This window comes from Salvelinus fontinalis, chromosome 9, assembly GCF_029448725.1.
Source record: "Salvelinus fontinalis isolate EN_2023a chromosome 9, ASM2944872v1, whole genome shotgun sequence".
Classification (NCBI taxonomy): Eukaryota; Metazoa; Chordata; class Actinopteri; order Salmoniformes; family Salmonidae; genus Salvelinus; species Salvelinus fontinalis.
In genome coordinates, this window is record NC_074673.1 from 11221233 (window position 1) to 11248562 (window position 27330).

The 27330-nt window shown below is 44.9% G+C and overlaps 1 protein-coding gene across 2 annotated transcripts in view; it reads left to right on the plus strand.

The window, feature by feature from the left end:
• The window catches only part of cry2 (cryptochrome circadian regulator 2), a 37166-nt gene extending 9852 nt beyond the window's left edge, over window positions 1–27314 (plus strand). The window contains exons 2-12 of one of the 2 annotated variants that reach the window (XM_055933382.1): window positions 787–895; window positions 7317–7459; window positions 9435–9482; window positions 9758–9942; window positions 13123–13352; window positions 13574–13885; window positions 14923–15074; window positions 22035–22237; window positions 23287–23370; window positions 23674–23867; window positions 24980–27314. In XM_055933382.1, coding sequence (XP_055789357.1) covers window positions 787–895; window positions 7317–7459; window positions 9435–9482; window positions 9758–9942; window positions 13123–13352; window positions 13574–13885; window positions 14923–15074; window positions 22035–22237; window positions 23287–23370; window positions 23674–23861 — 1654 coding nt within the window. In that variant the 3' untranslated portion in view covers window positions 23862–23867; window positions 24980–27314. The remainder of the gene's footprint in view (window positions 1–786; window positions 896–7316; window positions 7460–9434; window positions 9483–9757; window positions 9943–13122; window positions 13353–13573; window positions 13886–14922; window positions 15075–22034; window positions 22238–23286; window positions 23371–23673; window positions 23868–24979) is intronic. The other variant, XM_055933383.1, reaches the window with a different exon arrangement.
• Window positions 27315–27330: the final 16 nt, after the last annotated feature.

Genomic DNA, 27330 nt, shown 5'->3' on the forward strand with positions numbered 1-27330 from the left:
ATTTCAGTATGGGGTTTGTCAGTATGTGGTATTGTGTGTAGATGGCAGAGGAAATGTTTTTATTAAGTCATTTTAGAATAAGGCTGTAATGGAACAAAATGTGGGAAAAGTGAAGGGGTCTGAATACTTTCCGAAGGCACTGTGGAAACACTGAAGTTGAACTGTATGTGGCTGGGCCAAGCCGTTATGGCTCCTATTCTCCCATCTATGTATCCCGCTGTGGCTGACTACCAGATGATGATGGGGATCCTTCTATATGGGCTCAGCGAGTTCCTTGTAAGGTTTCTTTTTTCTATATGGTTGCCACTGTCAACCGCTGTCCACAAAGTCACCACATCCAAGGCCAAATCTGATGTTAAGGAAAGACCGCGCAGGCAACACAAATTGTGTTAGTCTAAAAAAGCGTGTAAGTTTAGGGTCAGGACCATACCAGTATCGCTAATATTTTTTCCCATGGCAAAAATGGAAACACGAAGCAGATTAAACTCCTTGTTCCTTTAAAATATTGTGTTTGTGTGATTTAGCTTGGAAAATAAATACATGTGACTCTGGATGACAACATAATGATTTTTCTTTTCAACATTAGGTTTTTTTTCCTAAAGAAGTGAAATCCAATTTATGTTGTGTTTCCTTGCCACGATACTAACGAGTATCGCAGTACTGGTATAGACCCGGCCCTATCTAAGTTTCCATTTAGTTTTTTTTAAGAGCTCTGTGACAATGACACATTTCCTTGTTAAAAGAAATGTTCACATTTGTTGATTGGTTGAGATATTCTTTTCACAGGTTTCTGCTGGAGTCTTTAGAGGACCTGGACAGCAGTTTGAGGAAGCTGGATTCTAGGCTGTTTGTGGTGCGAGGCCAACCTGCTAACGTGTTTCCCAGTCTCTTTAAGGTACTGTAGTCAAGTCACGGTTTGCCCTACAGCTTTGATTTTGGGTTATACTACTTTATGTAATGAGCATTTCATTGAATTGGGTACAGTAAAATCTCATAAGCCTACAGTTGCGAGCAGTTACTTCAAAAAACATATAGGCCAAAACATATGCACTTACTGTACTTTAGCACAAGACAATAGAGCTATCTCAGTCTCACATTGCCAGCTTTGTCAATATGCAAGTATTTTCCTACCTGGATGTGATGTAGACTAGGCTACTACTCTGTAATGACTGGAATCAGTGGGTGTATTGAGTTGTGATGGTACACTACACCTTGAATCATGGGTCAATGCAGTGAACATCTTCCGTGGTATGGCTTCATTCGGATTATCATAATAGTATTCTACAGAACCATGCATTTGAGTAATACTGCAATGTGAGAATTGTCTCCTTTACTAATGTGACCCTAACTAATGTGTCTCTGACGACAGCTGTACTAGTGTGACCCTAACTAATGTGTCTCTGACGACAGCTGTACTAGTGCGACCCTAACTCAATCAATCAATCAATCAATTTTATTTTATATAGCCCTTCGTACATCAGCTAATATCTCAAAGTGCTGTACAGAAACCCAGCCTAAAACCCCAAACAGCTAGTAATGCAGGTGTAGAAGCACGGTGGCTAGGAAAAACTCCCTAGAAAGGCCAAAACCTAGGAAGAAACCTAGAGAGGAACCAGGCTATGAGGGGTGGCCAGTCCTCTTCTGGCTGTGCCGGGTGGAGATTATAACAGAACTATGCCAAGATGTTCAAAAATGTTCATAAGTGACAAGCATGGTCAAATAATAATCATGAATAATTTTCAGTTGGCTTTTCATAGCTGATCATTAAGAGTTGAAAAACAACAGGTCTGGGACAGGTGGCGGTTCCATAACCGCAGGCAGAACAGCTGAAACTGGAATAGCAGCAAGGCCAGGCGGACTGGGGACAGCAAGGAGTCACCACGGCCGGTAGTCCCGACGTATGGTCCTAGGGCTCAGGTCCTCCGAGAGAAAGAAAGAGAGAAGGAGAAAATTAGAGAGAGCCAAGATTTTCAAAATGTTCATAAATGACAAGCATGGTCAAATAATAATCAGGAATAAATCTCAGTTGGCTTTTCATAGCCGATCATTAAGAGTTGAAAACAGCAGGTCTGGGACAGGTAGGGGTTTCGTAACCGCAGGCAGAACAGTTGAAACTGGAATAGCAGCAAGGCCAGGCGGACTGGGGACAGCAAGGTGTCAGCATGCCCGGTAGTCCTGACGTATGGTCCTAGGGCTCAGGTTCTCAGAGAGAAAGAGAGAACGAGAGAATTAGAGAGAGCATACTTAAATTCACACAGGACACTGGATAAGACAGGAGAAGTACTCCAGGTATAACCAACTGACCCTAGCCCCCCTACACAAACTACTGCAGCATAAATACTGGAGGCTGAGACAGGAGCGGTCAGGAGACACTGTGGCCCCATCCGAAGAAACCCCCGGACAGGGCCAAACAGGAAGGATATAACCCCACCCACTTTGCCAAAGCACAGCCCCCGCACCACTAGAGGGATATCCTCAACCACCAACTTACAATCCTGAGACAAGGCCGTGTATAGCCCACAAAGGTCTCCACCACAGCACAAACCAAGGGGGGGCGCCAACCCAGACAGGAAGATCACGTCAGTAACTCAACCCACTCAAGTGACGCACCCCTCCTAGGGACGGCATGAAAGAGCACCAGCAAGCCAGTGACTCAGCCCCTGTAACAGGGTTAGAGGCAGAGAATCCCAGTGGAGAGAGGGGAACCGGCCTGGCAGAGACAGCAAGGGCGGTTCGTTGCTCCAGAGCCTTTCCGTTCACCTTCACACTCCTGGGCCAGACTACACTCAATCATATGACCTACTGAAGAGATAAATCTTCAGTAAAGACTTAAAGGTTGAGACCGAGTCTGCGTCTCTCACATGGGTAGGCAGACTGTTCCATAAAAATGGAGATCTATAGGAGAAAGCCCTGCCTCCCGCTGTTTGCTTAGAAATTCTAGGGACAATTAGGAGGCCTGCGTCTTGTGACCGTAGCGTACGTATTGGTATGTACGGCAGGACCAACTCGGAAAGATAGGTAGAAGCAAGCCCATGTTTGCTTTGTAGGTCAGCAGTAAAACCTTGAAATCAGCCCTTGCCTTAACAGGAAGCCAGTGTAGAAAGGCTAGCACTGGAGTAATATGATCAAATGTTTTGGTTCTAGCCAAGATTCTAGCAGCCGTGTTTTGCACTAACTGAAGTTTATTTAGTGCTTTATCCGGGTAGCCGGAAAGTAGAGCATTGCAGTAGTCTAACCTAGAAGTAACAAATGCATGGATTAATTTTTCTGCATAATTTTTGGACAGAAAATTTCTGATTTTTGCAATGTTACGTAGATGGAAAAAAGCTGTCCTTGAAACAGTCTTGATATGTTCGTCAAAAGAGAGATCAGGGTCAAGAGTAACGCCGAGGTCCTTCACAGTTTTATTTGAGACGACTTTACAACCATCAAGATGAATTGTCAGATTTAACAGAAGATCTCTTTGTTTCTTGGGACCTAGAACAAGCATCTCTGTTTTGTCCGAGTTTAAAAGTAGAAAGTTTTCAGCCATCCACTTCCTTATGTCTGAAACACAGGCTTCTAGCGAGGGCAATTTTGGGGCTTCACCATGTTTCATTGAAATGTACAGCTGTGTGTCATCCGCATAGCAGTGAAAGTTAACATTATGTTTTCGAATAACATCCCCAAGAGGTAAAATATATAGTGAAAACAATAGTGGTCCTAAAACGGAACCTTGAGGAACACCGAAATGTACAGTTGATTTGTCAGAGGACAGACCATTCACAGAGACAAACTGATATCTTTCCGACAGGTAAGATCTAAACCAGGCCAGAACCGTGTAGACCAATTTGGGTTTCCAGTCTCTCCAAAAGAATGTGGTGATCGATGGTGTCAAAGGCAGCACTAAGGTCTAGTAGCACGAGGACAGATGCAGAGCCTCGGTCTGACGCCATTAAAAGGTCATTTACCACCTTCACAAGTGCAGTCTCAGTGCTATGATGGGGTCTAAAACCAGACTGAAGCATTTCGTATACATTGTTTGTCTTCAGAAAGGCAGTGAGTTGCTGCGCAACAGCTTTTTCTAAAATTTTTGAGAGGAATGGAAGATTCGATATAGGCCGATAGTTTTTTATATTTTCCGGGTCAAGGTTTGGCTTTTTCAAGAGAGGCTTTATCACTGCCACTTTTAGTGAGTTTGGTACACATCCGGTGGATAGAGAGCTGTTTATTATGTTCAACATAGGAGGGCCAAGCACAGGAAGCAGCTCCTTCAGCAGTTTAGTAGGAATAGGATCCAGTATGCAGCTTGAAGGTTTAGAGGCCATGATTATTTTCATCATTGTGTCAAGAGATATAGTACTAAAACACTTAGGTGTCTCTCCCGATCCCAGGCCCTCGCAGAGCTGTGCAGATCCAGGACAGCTAAGCCCTGGAGGAATATGTGTTTATAACTAATGTGTTTCTGACAAAAGGTCTGCATTGTTTTGGAAGGGTCACCTTTGAGCTCCACTCACAAAAGATATGACCATGAGTAACATAATATTATCCTCATTATTGTATAGTTAAGCTGCAGGTTTATTTTTTAATACTAGTGAGTATCGCGATACTGGTACGTCCCGGCATTTACTAGACGTTCCATAACCCAAATTGTAAAACTAAATCCCTGTTTTGTTTTTAATAGTGATGGCACATGAATTTGGGCATTTATAGGCCTATTTGGGTCCATCAATAGGTTTAGTTTCTCAGAAGACAACTGTAGCCCTAATACTACACAGCCTACCACCCACCCACCTCAATTTTCTTCCCAAAGAAATAAAAATGGGTTCTGAGAATATGCATTCTTACAGAGAACATAAACCTGCTTACTTACTATGGATGTGCATCTTTCCCTTTCAAGACAATTCGATTAGGATCTGTGGTACGATACAGTAGCGATACGTTTTAGTTTGTAACTATTTGGTTTGATTAGATAAACGAATCAATTCGATGCATTAAACACATTAATTTTCTATTCTAAATTCACAATCTGCTGCTGATGGAGCTCATGGGCTGGATTTGTCTGAGCTGACTCGTGTCATGTGTGTATATCCTGACAAGGTAGTAAAACAATAGTACATTTTTAATGTCCTGAATTTGTTCAAATGCAATTTTAGGCTTAAGGGTTAGGCAGTGGAAGTTAACATAAAAGAAAATGACTCCAGTGAAAGTCACCCATTAAAATACTACTTGTGTTAGTCTAAAACTATTTGGTTTTAAATATTCTTAAGTATCAAAAGTAAAAGTATAAATCATTTCAAGTTCCTTATATTCAGCAAACCCAGAGGCACCATTTTTCTTTTTTTAAATTTACGGATAGCCAGGGACACACTCCAACACTAATTTACAAACGAAGCGTGTGTTTAGTGAGTTCGCCAGATCAGAGGCAGTAGGATTACCAGGGATATTCTCTTGATAAGTGTGTGAATTGAACCATTTTTCTCCCCTGCTAAGCATTCAAAATGTAACAAGTACTTTTGGGTGTCAGGGAAAATGTATGGAGTGAAAAGTATAAGTTATAAAAAAATATGCTCCAAAAAACTACTTAATAGTACTTTTGGGTTAGGGAAAATATGATTTGAATAAGAATAAATGTTTGCTTCCTAAATCGACATGTATAGCCAAATTAGTTTTCTCCGGCAGTAGCTTATGCTACTTTTATTCTGGTAAAACACTATTTTCTACAGTGCATTTGATTTTAATAAAAATACCTAGAAAATTTCACTGGTTGCCACTCAACTAAGTAAGTATACTGTTGTGCAAGCCATTGAACAAACATTTGACTGCTGAAGGTGCTGCGCAGATGTGGCAGATCAGGGAAAAGGCCTATCTGTTGTTGGTCAGCGCGCAAAGTTGCACAAAGCACCCAGTTTGACTAGACTACTGATATTCCCTGGGGTTGCAAAATGACTTGTAGATCAGTGACTGTCAACATAATAACATGATTAGTTCAACACTGAAGGAGAGGACACAGTTGTCACAAAAGATTAGGTATTTTCGGGAAGGCATAGTCATTTGAGAAAAAAATATTGTGAACTGACAATTCGTAATGTTTGAATCGATTTCCTGACCGACGCATGATACATTTGGATCTGTTTGGGGTCGCGCAGACCGATGCACTCGTATCTTACGCATCGGTCCCCAGTTCAAATGTTTCTCTGTTAATCGTTACATCCCTATTAATTACCCACATTTTCTACCATACATACTCATTTTAATCTGACAATGAAGTTTGGTCATGCATGAGACAAGCTGATGGATCACCATTTTGTCTTGCGGGAACATTTAGGAAATACAGCCAATGGTACGGTTGGTAAGTAAATCAAGGAACACTGAACAAACTGTAAAGAACAAATGATCTTCTGCCAGGACCAAGCACTCTGCATATCCACGCACCTGTTCTCACTTCTGAGAAATGGGACTTATTTTGCAGGTATCAATTCACCTCTATGAAGGTTGATGACTAAGAGGAGAGCCATACACATCACCTCATTGCGTCTGTCGTCAAGGCTGCTTGTCATAATATGGTAATTCGGAAGATATTTGCTTCTGAATTACCACTTCGCCACACTTTAGTTTTTCAGATGTCCAGTTTACAGTGCTAGAATACGTGTAGTGGGTGACGCACGGACCAGCAGGTTGGAGAAAGGGTTGTTCATGAAAGAGTCCATCAGGTCTGAGGAGAGGGGGAGAGGACACTCGGTACATTTCACTTTCAGCACTAAGCTCTCATTATCATGGGTTCAGTAGCAAGGCCTACTGTAGATGGAGGAAACGCTATAGAGGTCAGATGTCGATAAACTCCAATAACTGCATTGCAGATACAGTGCCCTCTGGTGTCTATAGACCTAGTGAATGTGGTTATAGTGATCAAATTGTTCTGCAGATCACTATAGGAACGGTGCACTGAAGCAGCATGCATTGCTGCATTTCTTCAGCCGCTGCTTCAACAAGTAGGATGTTTTAGAAGGTTCTGTGACCTACGCTGACCACTTGTTTCAGCAAGCACTGACGGAGAATCCTTTTTTTTTACCTTTCCCCTTTGTGTAGCCTAGACTCTAGCCACCTGCCATGTAGAATTGATTGTAATGATAATGTGTACTGTTCACTGATCTTTAGGCCCATGTCTGGGAGATAAGGTGTTGTCCCAATAACATCAGAGAAATGATCTCAACCCCAGTTAGCGTTCCATTGTGACTTAACATGTATTATCTTATCTTTCATCCTCTCTCATTTCCACCTCTATCCCCCTCTCTCTCCCTCCCTCTCCCCATCTCTCTCTATGCTCCTGTCTGTAGGAGTGGAACGTCACCCGGTTGACCTTTGAGTATGACTCTGAGCCCTATGGGAAGGAGAGAGATGGAGCCATCATTAAAATGGCCCAGGAGTTTGGAGTGGAGACCATCGTGAGGAATTCTCACACACTCTACAACTTGGACAGGTTAGTCACTGACTGTCACACTCAGTAGGAAGGGTCCAATAAGTCAAATGTTTATTTCCCCATTATACTGCTTATCTAACCTAGTCCCAAATCGTTTTGTCCTGTATAGCCGCAGGACAATGACCATAGGAGTTGGCAAGACGTCACAAACAGATCTGGGATCAGGCTAGTGCTTACCTAGTCATTTGAATGTTAAGCTCACTCTGTTCCCAGTGCTATTAAAAATCTGTCATTCTGCCCCTGAGCAAGGCAGTTAACCTACTGTTCCCCGGATGCCGAAGACATGGATGTCGATTAAGGCAGCCCTCTGCACCTCTAATTCAGAGAGGTTGGGTTAAATGCGCAAGACACATTTCAGTTGAAGGAATTCAATTGTACAACTGACTAGGTATCCCCCTTTCCCTATTCAACACCTTATTGGATAAACCAGAGCAAAGTGTGTCCCAGTGGAAACCTTACTACTGTGGTGCTGTAACGCATCTGAGATGATGCTACGTGTTATGCCATGGGGACAGCCAGCTGACAGTCTTGGCATCACAACCACAACAGAACAGTGTGGGAAATAAACTTACCCCAGCAATACTGTAAAATGCTGAATTAACAGATTATTTGACCAGAGAGAAGTCCATAAGATTTTGACAGTCTATTGTGTCTATCCAGTAGGCTAAGTGATGTCAGTATACCACCGGAAGTCAAACTAGAGAACAATGCAGTGGGTAACATAATTGTGATTTCATGCTGTAAAGACACATGCTGCAAGCTGAGCTCAAAGGGGAAAAGCACTGACATAGAATGAGCTGAAAGAGTTTTGATGTTTTACTTCCCACAAACACACAGTCCCATAGAATCCCATAGCTCAGTGATGCTTCCTAGTGGTGGGTTAATGTAACTGACTGTCACACCACACAACATGTGCAGGCTCAAGTCAGTGGGAGGAGGAAATGGCTGAGCAGGGAGGCAGTCACTGTGGCAGACATGTGCGTGGCGGACAGGTGGGGTGGCAGTGCTCTGCCATCGCAACCACATTGCTGCTGGAGACACATGGGGGCTCCTGACGCCTGCTCGGCCCGGCCCACAATATGAGTTGATCCAATAAGAATACCTAAAAGGGCCCAAACGGCGCCAATATATATGAGCGTTGCGTAAGATGGGACCTATTTTATAAGATTCACGCTGTAACATAATCAGGCCATGGTTGGGGGTTAACTACAGTACCAGTCAAAAGTTTGGACACACCTACTCAATCAAGGATTTTTCTTTATGTTTACTGTTTTCTACATTGTAGAATAATAGTGAAGACCTCAACTATGAAATAACACATATAGAATCATGTAGTAACCAAAAAAGTGTAAAACAAATCAAAATATATTTTATATTTGAGATTCTTGAAAGTAGTCACCCTTTGCCTTGATGACAGCTTTGCACACTCTTGGCATTCTCGCAACCAGCTTCATGAGGAAGTCACCTGAAATGCATTTCAATTAACAGGTGTGCCTTGTTAAAAATGTATTTGTGGAATTTCTTTCCTTGATGTGTTTGAGCCAATCTCACCAACAATGCTTTGCTCTGTTATGAGTCAAGATGTTGCCAGATTATTTATTTTTTAAATACGTTTAAGTACTTTATGTATATCAGGGGTATATGAGGTAATGGAAAAGATGAATAACAACTTGATAACTATGATCCAATCCAGTACCATTATTATGTTGACTATCAATAATTTATACTGTATAGGTTTTTAGATGGTACAGAATGTCAAAACTACATCATGTCGACTGAAAAGTACAACTGTATTGATTGTTTTGAATTGTGCTGAGAAATTATGTACCGGCCAGTTAATTTACACAACCAGTTTGCTGACGTGCAAAGATCACCACATCAGTATCAATTGGCCTTTCAACAAATAATGCTCTGTTTTAATCCTGAAATGACATTTTCATAATTTCTACCTCTGCATTTACACCATCATCTTCAGGATCATTGAGATGAACAACTGCCCTCCACTCGCGATCAAGAATCACCCGTGCGTTTTCCTCAACAGCATCACTTCACCACAGCAGTATTATAATGGACATTTCAACAAAGTTACCTCGGGCCTGGTATTCACAAAACGTCTGATTTTAGAAGTGCTGATCTACGATCAGTTTTGCCTTTTTATATCATAATGAATAAGATAACAGGGGCAGGGTGAGGACCTAATCCTAGATCAGCATTCCTACTCTGAGATGCTTTATGAATACGGTCCCGTATCTCAATATGTTTTAATCTCACTATCCTTCATGTTTCTACTGTTATCAGGATCGTTGAGATGAACAACGGCAGTCCTCCGCTGACCTTCAAGAGGTTCCAGGCCTTAGTGAACAGGCTAGAGCTGCCTATGAATCCCCTGCCCACCATCACACAAGAACAGATGGGCAGTTGTCGGACGAAGATCGCTGAAAACCACGACGAACACTACAGTGTCCCCTCTCTGGAAGAGCTTGGTAATCAATTAATCAGTCAATCAATCAGATGTATTTTAATACTCCTTTGATATCAGCAATCACTGCATTTACAGTAACCCAGCATACCCTCCATCCAGACCTTGTAAGAGAATGACATTCAATTATGGATTGTCATTTTGACTTGGGTGTACCATATACACTACCGGTCAAAAGTTTTAGAACACATACTAATTCAAGGGTTTTTCTTTATTTTTTACTACATCCGCACCCGCATCGAGCTAAAGGCTAGAGCTGCCACTTTCAAGGACAAACCATCAAACAAGCAAAGCGTCAATATAGGATTAGGATTGAATCCTACTACACCGACTCTGACGCTCGTCGGATGTGGCAGGGCTTGAAAATTATTTCGGACAACAAAGGGAAACCCAGCAGCGTGCTGCCCAGTGACGCGAGCCTACCAGACGAGCTAAATGCCTTTTATGCTCGCTTCGAGGCAAGCAACACTGAAGCATGCATGAGAGCACCAGCTGTTCTGGGTGACTGTGTGATTACGCTCTCGGTAGCCGATGTGAGCAAGGCCTTTTAAACAGGTCAACATTCACAAAGCCGCGGGGCCAGACGGATTACCAGGACGTGTACTCAAAGCATGCGCAGACCAACTGTCAAGTGTCTTCACTGACATTTTCAACCTCACCCTGACCGAGTCTGTAATACCTACATGTTTCAAGCAGACCACCATAGTCCCTGTGTCGAAGGAAGCGAAGGTAACCTGCCTAAATGATTACCGCCCCATAGCATTCACGTCGGTAGCCATGAAGTGCTTTGAAAGGCTGGTCATGGCTCACATCTACAGCATCCTCCCAGATACCCTAGACCCACACCAATTCGCATACCGCCCCAACAGATCCACAGATGACGCAATCTCAATTGTACTCCACACCGCCCTTTCCCACCTGGACAAAAGGAACACCTATGTGAGAATGCTATTCATTGACTACAGCTCAGCATTCAACACCATAGTGCCCACAAAGCTTATCACCAAGCTAAGGACCCTGGGACTAAACACCTCCCTTTGCAACTGGATCCTGGACTTCTTGACAGGCCGCAACCAGGTGGTAAGGGTAGGCAAAAACACATCTGCTATGCTGATCCTCAACACTGGGGCCCCTCAGGAGTGTGTGCTTAGTACCCTCCTGTACTGCCTGTTCACCCACGACTGCATTACCAAACACATCTCCAACACCATCATTAAGTTTGCTGACAACACAACAGTGGTAGGCCTGATCACCGACAACGATGAGACAGCCTATAGGGAGGTGGTCAGAGACCTGGCAGTGTGGTACCAGGACAACAACCTCTCCCTCAATGTGATCAAGATAAAGGAGCTGATCGTGGACTATCGGAAAAGGCGCGCCGAACAGACCCCCATTAACATCGATGGGGTTGTAGTGGAGCCGGTCGAGAGTCAAGTTCCTTGGTGTCCACATCACCAATGAACTGTCATGGTCCAAACACACCAAGAAAGTCGTGAAGAGGGCACGACAACACCTTTTCCCCCTCCGGAGACATTTGGCATGGGTCCCCAGATCCTCAAAGTTCTACAGCTGCACCATCGAGAGAATCCTGACCGGTTGCATCATCGCCTGGTATGGTAACTACTCGGCATCTGCACGTAAGCCGCTAAACAGAGGGTAGTGTGTACGGCCCAGTACATCACTAGGGCCAAGCTTCCTGCCAGCCAGGACCTATATCCTAGCAGGTGTCAGAGGAAAGCATAAAACATTGTCAAAAACTCCAGTCACCCACGCCATAGACTGTTCTCTCAGAAGATAGCCCTATTTGGTAAAAGACCACGTCCATATTATGGAAAGAACAGCTAAAATAAGCAAAGAGAAACAACAGTCCATCATTACTTTAAGACATGAAGGTCAGTCAATACGGAACATTTCAAGTACTTTGAAAGTTTCTTCAAGTGCAGTCGCAAAAACCATCAAGCACTATGATGAAACTGGCTCTGAAGAGTACTGCCACAGGAATGGACGACCCAGAGTAACCTCTGCTGCAGAGCATAAGTTCATTAGAGTTAACAGCCTCAGAAATTGCAGCCCAAATAAATGCTTCACAGAGTTCAAGTAACAGACACATCTCAACATCAACTGTTCAGAGGAGACTGCGTGAATCAGGCCTTCATGGTCGAATTGCTGCAAGGAAGCAACTACTAAAGGACACCAATAAGAAGAAGAGACTTGCTTAGGCCAAGAAACAAGAGCAATGGACATTAGACCGGTGGAAATTTGTCCTTTTGATCTGGAGACCAAATGTGAGATTCCAACCGCCCTACCTTTGTGAGACTGAGTGTGGGTGAACGAATGATCTCTGCATGTGGATTTTCCCACCGTAAAGCATGGAGGAGGAGGAGGTGTTATGGTGTGGCGGTGCTTTGCTGGTGACACGATCTGTGATTTTATTTAGAATTCAAGGCACACTTAACCAGCATGGCAACCACAGCATTCTGCAATGATACGCCATCCCATGTGGTTTGCGCTTAGTGGGACTATCATTTGTTTTTCAAGTGGACAATGACCCAACACACCTCCCAGGCTTTGTAAGGGCTATTTGACCAAGAAGGAGAGTGGAGGCCTGCATCAGATGACCTGGCCTCCACAATTCCCTGACCTCAACCAAATTGAGATGGTTTGGGATGAGTCGGATCGCAGAGTGAAAGAAAAGCAGCCAACTCAGCATATGTGGGAACTCCTTCAAGACTGTTGGAAAAGCATTCCAGGTGAAGCTGGTTGAGAGAATGCCAAGAGTGTGCAAAGTTGTCATCAAGGCAAAGGGTGGCTACCTTGAAGAATCTCAAATATAAAATGTATTTGAATTGGGTTTTTTAAAGCATTTTTTTTATTGTTACGTGATTCCATATGTGTTATTTCATAGTGTTGATGTCTTCGCTATTATTCTACAATGTAGAAAATAGTCAAAATAAAGAAAAACCCTTGAATGAGTAGGTGTTCTAAAACTTTTGACCGGTAGTGTATATATATTTTTTCACATGTTAAAACAATTGTGTGTTTGTCCAGTATAATAGTTCTTGTTGCTAATGTATTTACACCATTGGGTTCTCCAGAACTGTAACATCCTGTTAATCACCATGTACTGTGTGTGAGGCTAAATGTCGTCACAATGCACATGGTATCTGACTGTTCTGTTCTCCAGGATTCAAGACTCAAGGCCTGGACCCTGCGGTGTGGAAGGGAGGGGAGTCTGAAGCACTAGAGAGACTCAACAAACACTTAGACAGAAAAGCCTGGGTAGCTAGCTTTGAGCGAGCCAGGATCAACATGTGTTCGCTGATCGCCAGTCCCACGGGCCTCAGCCCCTATCTACGCTTTGGATGCTTATCATGTCGAGTCTTCTACTACAACCTGAGGGAACTCTACATGAAGGTACCGAGACCTTTGATCACCACAATAGAGATCTTTTTTTTTTTTTACAAGAATACATGTTGCTGTTTGGAATGGGATAAAGAAGCTGTTTGATCATGTAATTGTAAAATAACATTTTGTTTCTGCGTGCTCTGTGGTATAGGCTGGGTTACAGTAAAGCACAACTGCTGATGTAAGAAGTGATTTTGATAGGTATTTCTCTATCCATCCCTCCCACTCAGTTGCGGAAGAATTGCAGTCCCCCGCTCTCTTTATTCGGCCAGCTCCTGTGGAGAGAATTCTTCTATGCAGCGGGAACCAACAACCCTAACTTCGACCGGATGGAGGGAAACCCCATCTGTGTTCAGATCCCCTGGGACCATAACCCTGAGGCCCTGGCCAAGTGGGCAGAGGGGAGCACAGGCTTCCCCTGGATAGACGCTATCATGACCCAGCTGAGGCAGGAGGGCTGGATCCACCACCTGGCCAGACACGCTGTGGCCTGCTTCCTGACTCGGGGAGACCTGTGGATAAGCTGGGAGAGTGGCATGAGGGTAGGTTAGATTCCCTTCCCTCTCCAGTCGTTTACGTTAACTTTTTCTCGATTAATCTTTCCTCATTTGCTCGCGTCTTCAGTCCCTTTCCTTCTCAAATGCATTGGAGGATAAGATCAAAGGTCTCCACTCTGACCTTCTCCTGCAATGGGCTTTGAGAGGAATCAAAGAAAGTAATTGAGAAAGAACCAGTGTCGCCCAACATGCACGACCATACCACAACAAGGGTTGTGGAGAAGCTTTAGTATTTTAGGAGGACATGTAGCAGTAGTAACCTATAGAGCTTGTCATCAGCGTTGGTAGATCTGGGCAGGGGTGTCCAACCCTGTTCCTGGAGAGCTACCTTCCTGTATGTTTTCGCTCCAACCCCAGTTGTAACTAACCTGGTTCAGCTTATCAACCAGCTAATTATTAGAATCAGGTGTGCTAGATTAGGATTGGAGTGAACCTACAGGATGGTAGCTCTCCAGGAACAGGGTTGGAGAGCCCTGGCGTAGGTAGTTCTGGGATTCATTTTTTTATGTATTTTAACCGTAATTTAACTAGGCAAGTCAGTTAAGAACAAATTCTTATTTTCAATGACGGCCTAGGAACAGTGGGTTAATTGCCTTGTTCAGGGGCAGAACAATATTTACCTTGTCAACTCGGGGATTCAATCTTGCAACCTTTTCGATTACTTGTCCAACTCTCTAACCACTAGGCAACCTGCCAGGCTGTGGATAAGCCACAGCCTGTCAGTGTATTATCATGTAACGCTGGGGCTTTTCTCTAGTCCTTTATCAAGGTGTTAGAGCTTTTACTGAATACAGAATGTCAACACACACACAGTGTTTACTTTACCTTAGTACTTCCATAAAGCAGGCCAATAACAGAAATACATGGACATTTACACACACAAAAGCATTGGGGGTTTACATTGACAAGGAAAGCGTGGGTATTTACTGTATATACAAAGCATCAAGACGTACGTGACACAGTAGTGGTGCCGCTTCACTGGTATCTAACTGTATTCTGTGCTGGTTGGTTCTGCCTGTCAGGTGTTTGAGGAGCTGCTCCTGGATGCAGACTGGAGTGTGAACGCAGGCAGCTGGATGTGGCTATCCTGCAGTGCCTTCTTCCAGCAGTTCTTCCACTGTTACTGCCCTGTGGGCTTCGGAAGGAGGACAGACCCCAGCGGAGACTACATCAGGTACACACACACACTACATCTCACACACACACTACGTCTCACACACACACTACGTCAGACACACACACACACATTACATCAGGTACACACACTAACCTGTGGGCTTTGGACAGAGGACAGTGATTGGTCCGTGATGAATAATTAAACTCTATTGATCCATAGAGGCTCATACAGGGACAATAAAGACACGGCATATATCAGAACACATTGATATGAGCACTAATGGCTGACGGCAGGATTGAGCGTCAGAACCAGTGCTGGTTGTGGGTCTGGCTGTGCAAGGTGTCTGCCTGTGGACCCAGGACTGGAACCTGGTCAGCCGGTGGTTCCTGGACAGTGCCGGGCATTGGATTCAGGGCTGGGTCTGGCGATGGGCCCAGGTCAAGCATATCTGCAAGGGCAGCAGATGTAGTAGGTGTTAAGTTAATGTTTTAAGTGTATATTATATAAGAAAAAGCAAACACTTGCGGTGGTATTATCGCTCAAGGGAAGAGCGAGAGATGCAGCACTGGAAATATACGTTGAGGATTTGAACAAGGAAAACGGAATGGGAACTTTGATCTAAGCATTTGCCCATCACAAATCCACTGGACAGGTGTGGAAGGAGATTAGAATGCAGTATTTGTGAAAGCACTTACCTTTGGGTTAAAGACTGTCCTCATAAAAATGAACAAGTTAAACTAACAGAGGAACATGTAAACACAGAGAGAGAGCCAATCTGATACTGTCACGTTCCTGACCTATTTATGTTAGTTTTGTGTGTTAGTTGGTCAGGACGTGAGGTTGGGTGGGCATTCTATGTTATCTGTTTCTATGTTGGTTTTGGTTTGCCTGGTATGGCTCTTGATTAGAGGCAGGTGGTTTGCGTTTGCCTCTAATTAAGAGTCATATTTAGGTAGGGCATTCTCACTGTTTGTTTGTGGGTGATTGTCTCCTGTGTCCGTATGTTATGTTCGTACCACATGGGACTGTAGCGTTTGTTTGTTTCGTTTTCGTTTCGATGTCGTCTGTTTCCTGTACGTAAGTTTATGTTTAGTTATGTAAGTTTATGTTCAGGTCTAGTCAACGTCGTTTTGTTATTTTGTAGTTTTGAAAGTGTTTTGTTTCGTTTCGTGTTTGCCATCATCGTTATTAATAAAAGATGGCTTATTTCCCAAAGCCTGCGTTTTGGTCTGAGGATCCTTCTCTCCTCACCTCATCCGAGGATGAGGAGAGCGTCACCCGTTACAGAATCACCCACCACGCTAAGACCAAGCGGCAAAGGGAAACTAAAGGGAGTAAGGGACAGGAGAGAAAGGATTTCTGGACATGGGAGCAAATAATGAATGGAGAAGGTCCCTGGGCTAAGGCAGGAGAAAATCGTTGTCCCAAAGCTGAGCTGGAGGCACGGAGGAGAGCAGAGGCTACCGGGGAGAGGAACCGGAGCTATGAGGGAACGCGTCTGGCACGGAAGCCAAAAAAGCCCGTGAGTAATTCCCAAAAATTTCTTGGGGGGGGGCTAGGAGATAGTGGGCCAAGGGCAGGTAGGAGACCTGCGCCCACTTCCCAGGCTTACCGTGGAGAGCGGGAGTACGGGCAGGCGCCGTGTTACGCAGTAGAGCGCACGGTGTCTCCTGTACGAGTGCATAGCCCAGTGCGGGTTATTCCACCTCCCCGCACTGGGAGGGCTAGATTGGGTATTGAGCCAGGTGTCATGAGGCCGGCTCAACGCGTCTGGTCTCCAGTGCGTCTCCTCGGGCCGGCATACATGGCACCTGCCTTACGCATGGTTTCCCCGGTTCGCCTACATAGCCCGGTGCGGGTTATTCCACCTCCCCGCACTGGTCGGGCAACCGGGAGTATTCAACCAGGTAAGGTTGGGCAGGTTCAATGCTCAAGAGTGCCAGTACGCCTCCACGGTCCGGTATTTCCGGCACCACCTCCCCGCCCCAGCCTAGTACCTACAGTGTATACACTACGCACTAGGCTACCAGTGCGTATCCTGAGCCCTGTTCCTCCTCCACGCACTCTCCCTGTAGTGCGTGTATCTAGCCCGGTGCCTCCAGTTCCGGGCCCACGCACTAAGCTACCTGTGCGTCTCCAGAGCCCTGAACCCACTGTATCTTCTCCCCCTACTAATCCTGATGTGCTTGTCCTCAGCCCGGTGTCAACAGTGCCGGTACCACGCATCAGGGATAGAGTAGGCTTTGAGAATACAGTGTGCCCTGTCCCTGCTCCCCGCACTAGTAGGAAGGTGCTTATCATTAGCACGGTGCCTCCAGTTCCGGCACCACGCACCAGGTCTACAGTGCGCCATATCCGGCCAGAGCCATCCGTCTCCTCAGCGCCATCTGAGCCATCCGTCTCCCCAGCGCCATCTGAGCCATCCGTCTCCCCAGCGCCATCTGAGCCATCCGTCTCCCCAGCGCCATCTGAGCCATCCGTCTCCCCAGCGCCGTCTGAGCCATCCGTCTGCCAGGAGCCTGCAAAGCCGCCCGTCTGCCATGAGCCTGCAAAGCCGCCCGTCTGCCATGAGCCTACAGAGCCGTCAGCCAGACAGGAGCCGCTAGAGCCATCAGCCAGACAGGAGCCGCTAGAGCCGTCAGCCAGACAGGATCTGCCAGAGCCGCCAACCAGACAGGATCTGCCAGAGCCGCCAACCAGACAGGATCTGCCAGAGCCGCCAACCAGACAGGATCTGCCAGAGCCGCCAACCAGACAGGATCTGCCAGAGCCGCCAACCAGACAGGATCTGCCAGAGCCGCCAACCAGACAGGATCTGCCAGAGCCGCCAGCGAGCCATGAGCAGCCAGAGCCGTCAGAGAGCCATGAGCAGCCAGAGCCGTCAGAGAGCCATGAGCAGCCAGAGCCGTCAGAGCGCCATGAGCAGCCAGAGCCGTCAGAGCGCCATGAGCAGCCAGAGCCGTCAGAGCGCCATGAGCAGCCAGAGCCGTCAGAGCGCCATGAGCAGCCAGAGCCGTCAGAGCGCCATGAGCAGCCAGAGCCGTCAGAGCGCCATGAGCGTCGAGAGCCGTCAGCCTGCCATGAGCGTCGAGAGCCGTCAGCCTGCCATGAGCGTCGAGAGCCGTCAGCCTGCCATGAGCGTCGAGAGCCGTCAGCCTGCCATGAGCGTCGAGAGCCGTCAGCCTGCCATGAGCGTCGAGAGCCGTCAGCCAGCCATGAGCATCGAGATTCGTCAGTCAGCCATGAGCTGCCCTTCAGCCTGAAAAGGCTGGATACCCAGAACTGCCCATCAGTCCAGAGCTGTCTCTCTGTCCGGAGCTGCCTTTCAGTCCGGAGTTGCCCCTCTATCCTAATCTCCCTCTCTATCTTCATCTATCTCTATATTCTTATCTATCCCTCTTTCTTGATTTATCTCTCTGTCCCGGTGTTGTCCCTATTAGATATGTTGTTAAGGGGATTTTGTGGGGGTCAAAAGAGGGTGGACATTCTTGGAGGGAGGAAGTTAGGATGGATTATGGTGGGGTGGGAACCGCGCCCGGAGCCTGAGCCACCACCGTGGTTAGATGCCCACCCAGACCCTCCCCTAGACTTTGTGCTGGTGCGTCCGGAGTTCGCACCTTGTGGGGGGGGTACTGTCACGTTCCTGACCTATTTATGTTAGTTTTGTGTGTTAGTTGGTCAGGACGTGAGGTTGGGTGGGCATTCTATGTTATCTGTTTCTATGTTGGTTTTGGTTTGCCTGGTATGGCTCTTGATTAGAGGCAGGTGGTTTGCGTTTGCCTCTAATTAAGAGTCATATTTAGGTAGGGCATTCTCACTGTTTGTTTGTGGGTGATTGTCTCCTGTGTCCGTATGTTATGTTCGTACCACATGGGACTGTAGCGTTTGTTTGTTTCGTTTTCGTTTCGATGTCGTCTGTTTCCTGTACGTAAGTTTATGTTTAGTTATGTAAGTTTATGTTCAGGTCTAGTCAACGTCGTTTTGTTATTTTGTAGTTTTGAAAGTGTTTTGTTTCGTTTCGTGTTTGCCATCATCGTTATTAATAAAAGATGGCTTATTTCCCAAAGCCTGCGTTTTGGTCTGAGGATCCTTCTCTCCTCACCTCATCCGAGGATGAGGAGAGCGTCACCCGTTACAGATACTGAGATCTTTCTAGTTGAATCCTTAGGATCTGCTGTAATTGATACTGCATGTACACGCACAGTGTGTGGTGCAACATGTCTTGATAGTTATGTCAGTGAATTAAATATAAAATAAGTACAAAATATGATTGACACACCAAGCAACAGATATTTCACATTTGGAGATGGGAGAGTCATCCATTCTACCAAGAGAGTTAAGATTCCAGCAAACATTGGTCAGACTAAGAGTCACATTGAAACAGAGGTGGTCCCTACAGATATCCCCTTACTATTAAGCAAAGCTTCCCTCAAGAAGGCAGGGGCTGTACTAGAAGAAAAAAAAATGACATGGTTGTTTAAAACATCACTGCCATTGACCCTTGAACTTACTACCTCAGGCCACTATTGTGTAAACTTTTTAGACAAAGACATCACACAGTCCATGTAAAAAAAATATTCTGACTGACACAGAGCACATGGAGATTCTGAACACAGCGAGAGGAAGAGAGGAAAAACTCAAAGTATTGTTAACTTCACAAACAGTTTGGTCATGCTACAGTTGACAGACTTCTGAAATGACTCAGCAGTTCTGGGAATAAGGACGATGAGTATTTCCATTCTACAGCAGATGGTTAACAGTTGTGAGACATGTCAGAAATACAGCAAACCTAAGCCCAGACCAGCTGTTGGTTTGCCACTGGCGTCCAAGTACAATGAAACAGTGGCTGTAGATCTACATGAGTTAGGACCAAGTGTGTGGTACCTTCACATAATCCACCACTTCACATGCTTCAGCGCTGGAAGCATTGTAAATACAAAGAAACCCAGTGACATCGTCAAGCACTTCATTTATTCCTGGTTAAGTTTGAATGGCCCGCCCCAGAAATTGTACAGTGACGATGGAATATAATTCAATAATAATGAAATGGCAGAGAAATTAAACATGGACGTAAAGACAACTGCTTCATACAGTCCATGGAGCAATGGACTTCTGGAGAGACACAATCAAACACTGAAAGTGAAGCAAGACAATGGATGTGACTGGAAAACAGCCCTAAATTGGGCTTTGATGGCAAAAAACTCAATGCACAATGTTCATAGTTACAGCCCATAGCAACTATTGTTGGGGCAGAACCCTAATCTTCCCTCTGTACTGGTTGACAAGTCACCAGCACGAGAAGGGACCAGTGTGAGTGCATGAGTGGGACAGCACCTTTCAGCACAACATGCAGCGAGAAAAGCGTTCACTGAAGCAGAGTGTTCAGAGAATTCTCAGGGCTCTGCGTGAACAACCCACCGATGAGATGTACGAGACTGGAAACAAAGTGTAATACAAACGAGTTGACTGTCAAGAGTGGAAAGGACCGGGAGTAGTCATTGGCCAAGATGGTGTGGTGATATTTGTGAGGCACAGAGGCACCATTGTCAGGGTCCATCACTCAGGACGGCAGACAGTAAATTATCAACAAGATGGAGGGGCTGTTGCTGAGAATCGGCCTCCTACTGAAAATGACAAAGGACACATTAACGGACACAAACCTACCAAAACATTTTTAACCTTTATTTAACTAGGCAAATCAGTTAAGAACACATTTTTATTTACAATGACGGCCTACCCCGGCCTCCCCTAACCCGGACGACACTGGGCCACTTGTGCATTGCCCTGTGGGACTCCAGATCACGTCCGGGTGTGATACAGCCCGGGATCAAACCAGGATCTGCAATGACTCCTCTAGCACTGAGATGCAGTGCCTTAGACCGCTGCGTGACTTTGTCACACAACCCATTCTGTAATGGAGAACTTATATAATAACTTGGGACATTTAATTATTTTGTTGATGTTTTATTTGTCTTTAAAGAAAAGTGGGAGATTATTAAGTTCATGTTTTAAGTATCCTTATATTTCTGTTATTGCTGTGCTATCACTCTGTTATTAGTACGCCTGTGCAGGAGTCTCACTGGAGATGGACTTGGCCTGAGTGTGATGGCGACTGTGTACTGTGGAAAGACGGGGAAGTAAATGTTGTTAAACTGGTCATTTTCTGTTAACAGTAGATACCTGAACCGGAGTTGAGTCCGGTGATGGCTGGTCCAGGTGACACTCTGGCTGGGGTTTCTGTTGGGGTGCCAGCTCAGGCACCGGCGGAGGTGGAGCATGCCAGAGTGCTGGCAGCTGCTGGTCAGGCTTCAGCACTGGCAACAGCTCGTCTGGCTCCGGTGCTGCTCGTGGTGTCGCTCGTGGTGTCACCGGCTGGAGTGTGGAATGGAGCTTGGCCAGATGCTGAAATGACTTGAGCCTCTGTGGCAGTCGCTGGTCTGGCTGCACCACTGGCGTCGCGTCGGGTTGGCTGGCCGGAGCGCGTTAGACTGCAAGACTGGGTGCAGCTCTGGCAAATGCTCGGCTGGCTCTAGGGCTGGAGCCGTGGAGGCTGGTTTGGTTCCGGCTGCTGGGCACGAACCGGACTCAGGACTGTTGCTGCAGGTCTTCAGAGCCTGCGTAGTGCCATTGTCTCCCTGAAGTAGTTCTGGTATGCTACCATCTGGCGTCTGACCCGCTCCTTCCTGTTGGGGAACAGGTAAAACCTCTCCATGGCCCCAGTCTGCTGGACTTCCCAGTCCTCCTCTTGCCAGCGTGTGTGCCTCGTCTGTGGCATGCTGCATGAGCTGCATCCTGTTTCTACTGGTCATGTCCCAGCCAATTGCACCCATCCGGCTCGAAAGACCAGTTTGTGGTGCTCTTTTTCAAGTACAAAATACATAAATCAATAGAATAAACAACCAATGGAATCAATTGAATAAACTGCATAGAGATCATATGAATCAGTTCTATATGTAATTCAATGGCATAAATAATAACAATGAATGTCTCAAACATCTGTGATTGTCTATCTTCTAGGCGCTACATTCCTAAGTTGAAGGACTATCCCAACCGATACATCTATGAGCCGTGGAGAGCCCCAGAGTCTGTCCAGAAGGCAGCCAACTGCATCGTGGGAGTAGACTACCCCAAGCCCATAATCAACCACACAGAGGGCAGCAGGCTCAACATAGAGAGAATGAAGCAGGTCTACCAGCAACTCTCCCACTACAGAGGCCTCAGTGAGTCTTTAACTTTTATATTATTTAACCTTGATTTATACAGGTGAACAAGTTAAGAACATAGTTATTTACAATAAAAACCTAGGATCAAGATCTGAAGACAGCAGCGACAGAAAAAGTCCACCTCACCCGTCCTCATTAAAGGAGACATCTGATGTTGGTTACAGTGGTCGTGTTCAGTGGGGAGAGTTTTTGTCCAATAACGCCACAGACTTTGGTTCTCCGTTGCAAAACGTTTCGCTGTGGTTTGCCCTATTGAACATGAGTCACGACCATGGTTTGGTTTCTTTTCATATGGTCTGAAAGGGGCTCTCTCGTCTGAAACCACGTCCTGGCTCTCTCACAGTTCCTGCTGAGAGAACGGCAGCAATTTGCCTCTTATGGGTCGTCATTTAATGGCCCCCAGCTCCACCATGTGTCAGTTCTCTAAGATCTGTTATGTTGGAATCTGATGGACATTCTGAATGGTTCCTATTGCCAACAACGCACTCATGTCATGAGCTGCTGTTGTCTGTCCATTCTGTCATCTCACTGATCATGTAATAGAAGCATTATGGTTAAAACGGAAGTACCGTACATCCATGTTGTCCCCGTTGCAGGGACTAGATAGCTGTATGTATGCAGGTCAGGGGTAGGCACTTCATGTTTTAACCGACCTGGAAGACAAAGTGTGCTAAATTGAGGCAATCATTGTGTGCCTTGCTGGGACAATATCCTGCAATCCCTGCGTCACTCGAGGAACAGGGTCGTCTACCACAGATGTAGGTATTGTACTGCAGCAGATGACTGATGTTGTTGACTGCTGTCTTATGGATGGGGCTGTCTGAGTTCTAACAGCACAGAGTAGCATCCTGTTTCATGATGCACAGCTCCTGATTTATTCTATGGCTCTAGAGAGCCTCCTAGTGGTAAAAAAAAGAGTGTTTTTCAGTTTACATTGGATGACTTTCCCTTGTGTTTTCATGCTGCGTCGGTCCTTATGTAGGCTATTTCCAGTCAGTGTTGCCATGGTAACGTTGGCGTTACGTCGGTCTGTGTGTGTTTGTCAGGTCTCCTGGCATCTGTGCCCACCATTCAGGAAGAGGCGGAGCCTCCCCCGACAGACGACTCTCAGGCCAGTAGCAGCACCTGTGGTATGTTTGGAGGTGTAGTTCTTGTTTTGTAGTTTTTTTAAAATGTTTATTCATCCTTTAATTAACCAGGGAAGTCCTGGTCAAGAAAGCAGAATTTTTCACGTTTTAGTTGCTGCTTAGTTGGCTCAATAAAAAAACAAGCAAATGATTTTGGAAATGAATCACTTGAAGCTTCCAACACATTGGCTTTTCGTTTCTGAAAGTTTGAATGCATCAGCTAGACAAGGAAATGTATATAACAGAAAAGTGAATGATTAAATGTACAGGAATAGACATTACTAATCTAAACTCTACTGAATGCAGAGTCACCCCCACACACCTCGTCTGCCCAGTCCAACACTCTGAAGAGAGGCAGGCCTTCCGAACCACAAAGCACCCAGACGTGCACCCACACAAAACAGCAGCACACCAGCACTGTCAAAGGAGACCAGGAGCAGCAACAGGAGCAATGGGAGGAACAGTCAGAGCATCAGCCAGTGGATCTGCAGTGACACACGGTAATTAGCTAAACTATCTGAAGACACTGGCTTGTTCTTGTAATTCTTTTTTTTAAGTCATGAGATTCATTTTTTCAGAAGTCATCTCATAAAGTAAAATCAAATCATTCAATGCTATTTTTTTGGTCTGTTTGTAAAAAGTTAGACGCACCCCAGCTATTTTGGAACTTTTCCTTTTGGAAAACAAAATGTTTTTTTTACACGGTAATGTACACACTCTTAATGGTAAAATAACAATATTTTGAGCAAAATATAATTTTTGGGAGATAACTGAAAACTTCAAGGAGTTGATCTGATGTGAGGTCATCGGCCTCCCCGCTTGCTTCAGGAACACTAGAGGTGCAATAGTGAACAAAAGAGGAAAGGTCCACCCCTCACTTGCGCTGTGTCATGAGGATACCTGGACCACTTATTAGGGATGGGACAAATGGAAAAAATATCACTGTTTAAACGGACCTTTTTTAATGATTTATTTTTAGTGTTAACGACGATGACGTGGTGCTGTCTCCAAGTGTTGACTCCCCGTTGAGTGTCAAGATTTGATTCTGCAATAAATCAACTCCTAATATATATCATATTTTTTGGAAGGGAGGAGACAGATTGTTTTTGCCTTACTTCTGAGAACACAAACACTTGCATCTTTCATAGCGTGCTAGTGAGGGACAGAGAGGGGAGGGGCACGGTATAGGTAGGTCGGCCATCAGGCAGACAGTCAGAACCATGCACTAGGCCCATCTATCGGCAGTTTAAAGCTGTATCTCGCAATTGAATGCAGTATCCCACAATGTCTTGGCTTGCAATGTCTCGCAACTTCAGCAAAGCAGGGCCTGTCATCAATGAATAGGTTAGGACATTGAGATGCGTGAGATGTAACACTTTGCTCTCTCAGTCACACACAGTATCTGCACAGGTTCGCTGCGTGCTTCAACACTCTTAGTTGTTGTGGAAATTTACCCATTATGCTGTTTACTTTCTGCATCTACGTCAAAAAACGTCACACCTCTACCACCTATTGAGATGAGCTGCATCCTGTCCACTGGTGATTTAATGAGGTGAAAGGAGACTGGAGTGTGTCTTTAACTGAAGCTTTGGTTTGTTGCCTGTGTCTTTAGGATCTTGCCATGTGGGATGGTGTATGACAGAAGGACATGGCAGAAGACTTCTGATGTCCTGCGCTCACCCCTATCCTTGTGGCAAGACTAGTCACTTACATATATGCACACACACACACACACACACACACACACACACACACACACACACACACAGAGCGTTTTTACAAACCATAACCACTTTATAAAATCTAAGAATAACAGCAACTCCAGATCAGTGTTAAAAACAGTACCATACTGGCTAATAATGTATGTGTATACAGCAAGGTTACAATGAGTTTGTTATAAGAAGGTTAGTGCTTACACCTTTCAGCTTTCCTAATCTAGCATTTAAAAAATTCAAAACATTTACCACAACATTTTATTAGTAAGACTGCAATAGACCCTCAAAGATACTAACCTTAGAGTTAAGAACTCACCGGGCAGTCTCAACCTGGGGAAAATGTTTTAAATCTCCAAAAAATAAACGCATAATAACAAAACACATGCATGTAAATACGCAGGTCATGTGGTCTATAAAGATTTGATAGGATTTTTATGTGCATTTCAAAGATGTTGATATGTGTTGTGAACAACCTCCATTCTCAACATGTTCGTGTCTCTGGTTCCACTGTCCATATATCTGTTTGCTATTTTGCTGTATGTTATTTTGACTTCTATCACAATGACGTGATTGGTCTGTAAACTAATATTTTGCCTGTGGCAGAGAATATATATTATCAATCAGTGAAATAACCAAAAAAATGTTGGTGCCCTTCATTAAAACTATAGAGAATCACATTCTATCAAACCTTACTGGAATTGAACGGCACCCAGCTGTTTCTACCCACCATGGGTAGTGAGGCTGCGACCACACACGGATGAAAAATGCATATGCATTCGTCACTGTCCGTTCACCTCATTTAAACTTCTCACATAAGTTGCTTATGTAAAATAAATGTACGGACAAAACTGCTGATAGACATTTCTCATTTCTGTAGCACATCAACCTACAGAAAGTCCTTTTGGCTCAATATGTTTTAGATTTTGTGAATCCATCGATCGGACTTCAACACTACAACACTATAGTTAATGATAATGCTGTCTACTAATACAATAATTGTAACGACCTGGGTGTCGGGGGGGTGCGAAGTCAAACGCAGGAGACAGCAGAGCTTCAATAAGTTGAGTCTTTAATCCCCAACTGTCCAACACAAATGTCCAACACGGACGAACTGGGTGAACATACACTACGGTCCAACGACACGAGCAACAATCCCAGTCCACAAATACAATCTCCACTCCCGAAATCCAAAAGGTATACAAAGTAACAATCCCGCACAAAGACGCCTACGGGCTGGCTGACAAATAAAGCCATACTAATTACCCACTTAACTGAACACAGGTGTAACAAATAAACACATAAGGAGGGGGGAGGAAAAAGAGTCAGTGGCAGCTAGTAGGCTGGTGACGACGACCGCCGAGCGCCACCCGAACGGGAAGGAGAGCCTGCCTCGGTTGAAGTCGTGACAATAATGACTTGTTTCAATTAAATACCATTTGTTTAAAGGATGTATATTAGTTCCTGCTATATTCTGTGTTTATCAGCCTTGTGTATCTCTTTCTTTTTTATATATGATGGTTAAATATATCTTTGTCAAAACAAACATGACTTTCCCTAAAACCTTGGTAGCGTTAAGATCATTTTAAGTCCCTTGGTAGGCAATTTGAGGAACAATGATCTTGGTGCTACACACATTTTGGGAAACTCTCCCCAGTGTCGTGGAACTACGCAGAAGGGGAACGAGTTGAGTAGGAAATATTAACCGAGACAAACTCCATTTATATTTTCCATTAACAGTCACCATCTTCTAATCGTTTGTCAGTCACCAAATATTGTACATCCCAAGCAAAAGTGTACGTTCACTATAATTTAAGTTGCCATGATGATGAGTTTTTTTTGAATAGTTGTATTTATTTGTTTTGAATTGTACAAAGGAGTTTATTTTCATTAAAGCGCTGATAGAATTGTGACCCATTGTTTTATGGACCTTACTATCACATTGTGGAATTCACTATTGTAATGATGACAATAACTGTAGAAGATGTAGTTTGTAATAAATGTCATTGCGTTTTATATTTACTGATAGATGGATACAGCCCTTTTTCTTGAGGTTATGTCATTTAGCCTTCAGACTGGAGGGCCATATGCAGTAGGTTGACACAGGAATATACTGGAGGTTAGGTATCTGGTAGACAGGATCGTATTGAATCTAAGGTCTAGGACTGGGAGAACTATTGTCGGCTGATCATATCTATTAATTGATGCAACAAATAAAAATTCACTCCAACAACCTTTAATTGTCTTGTGA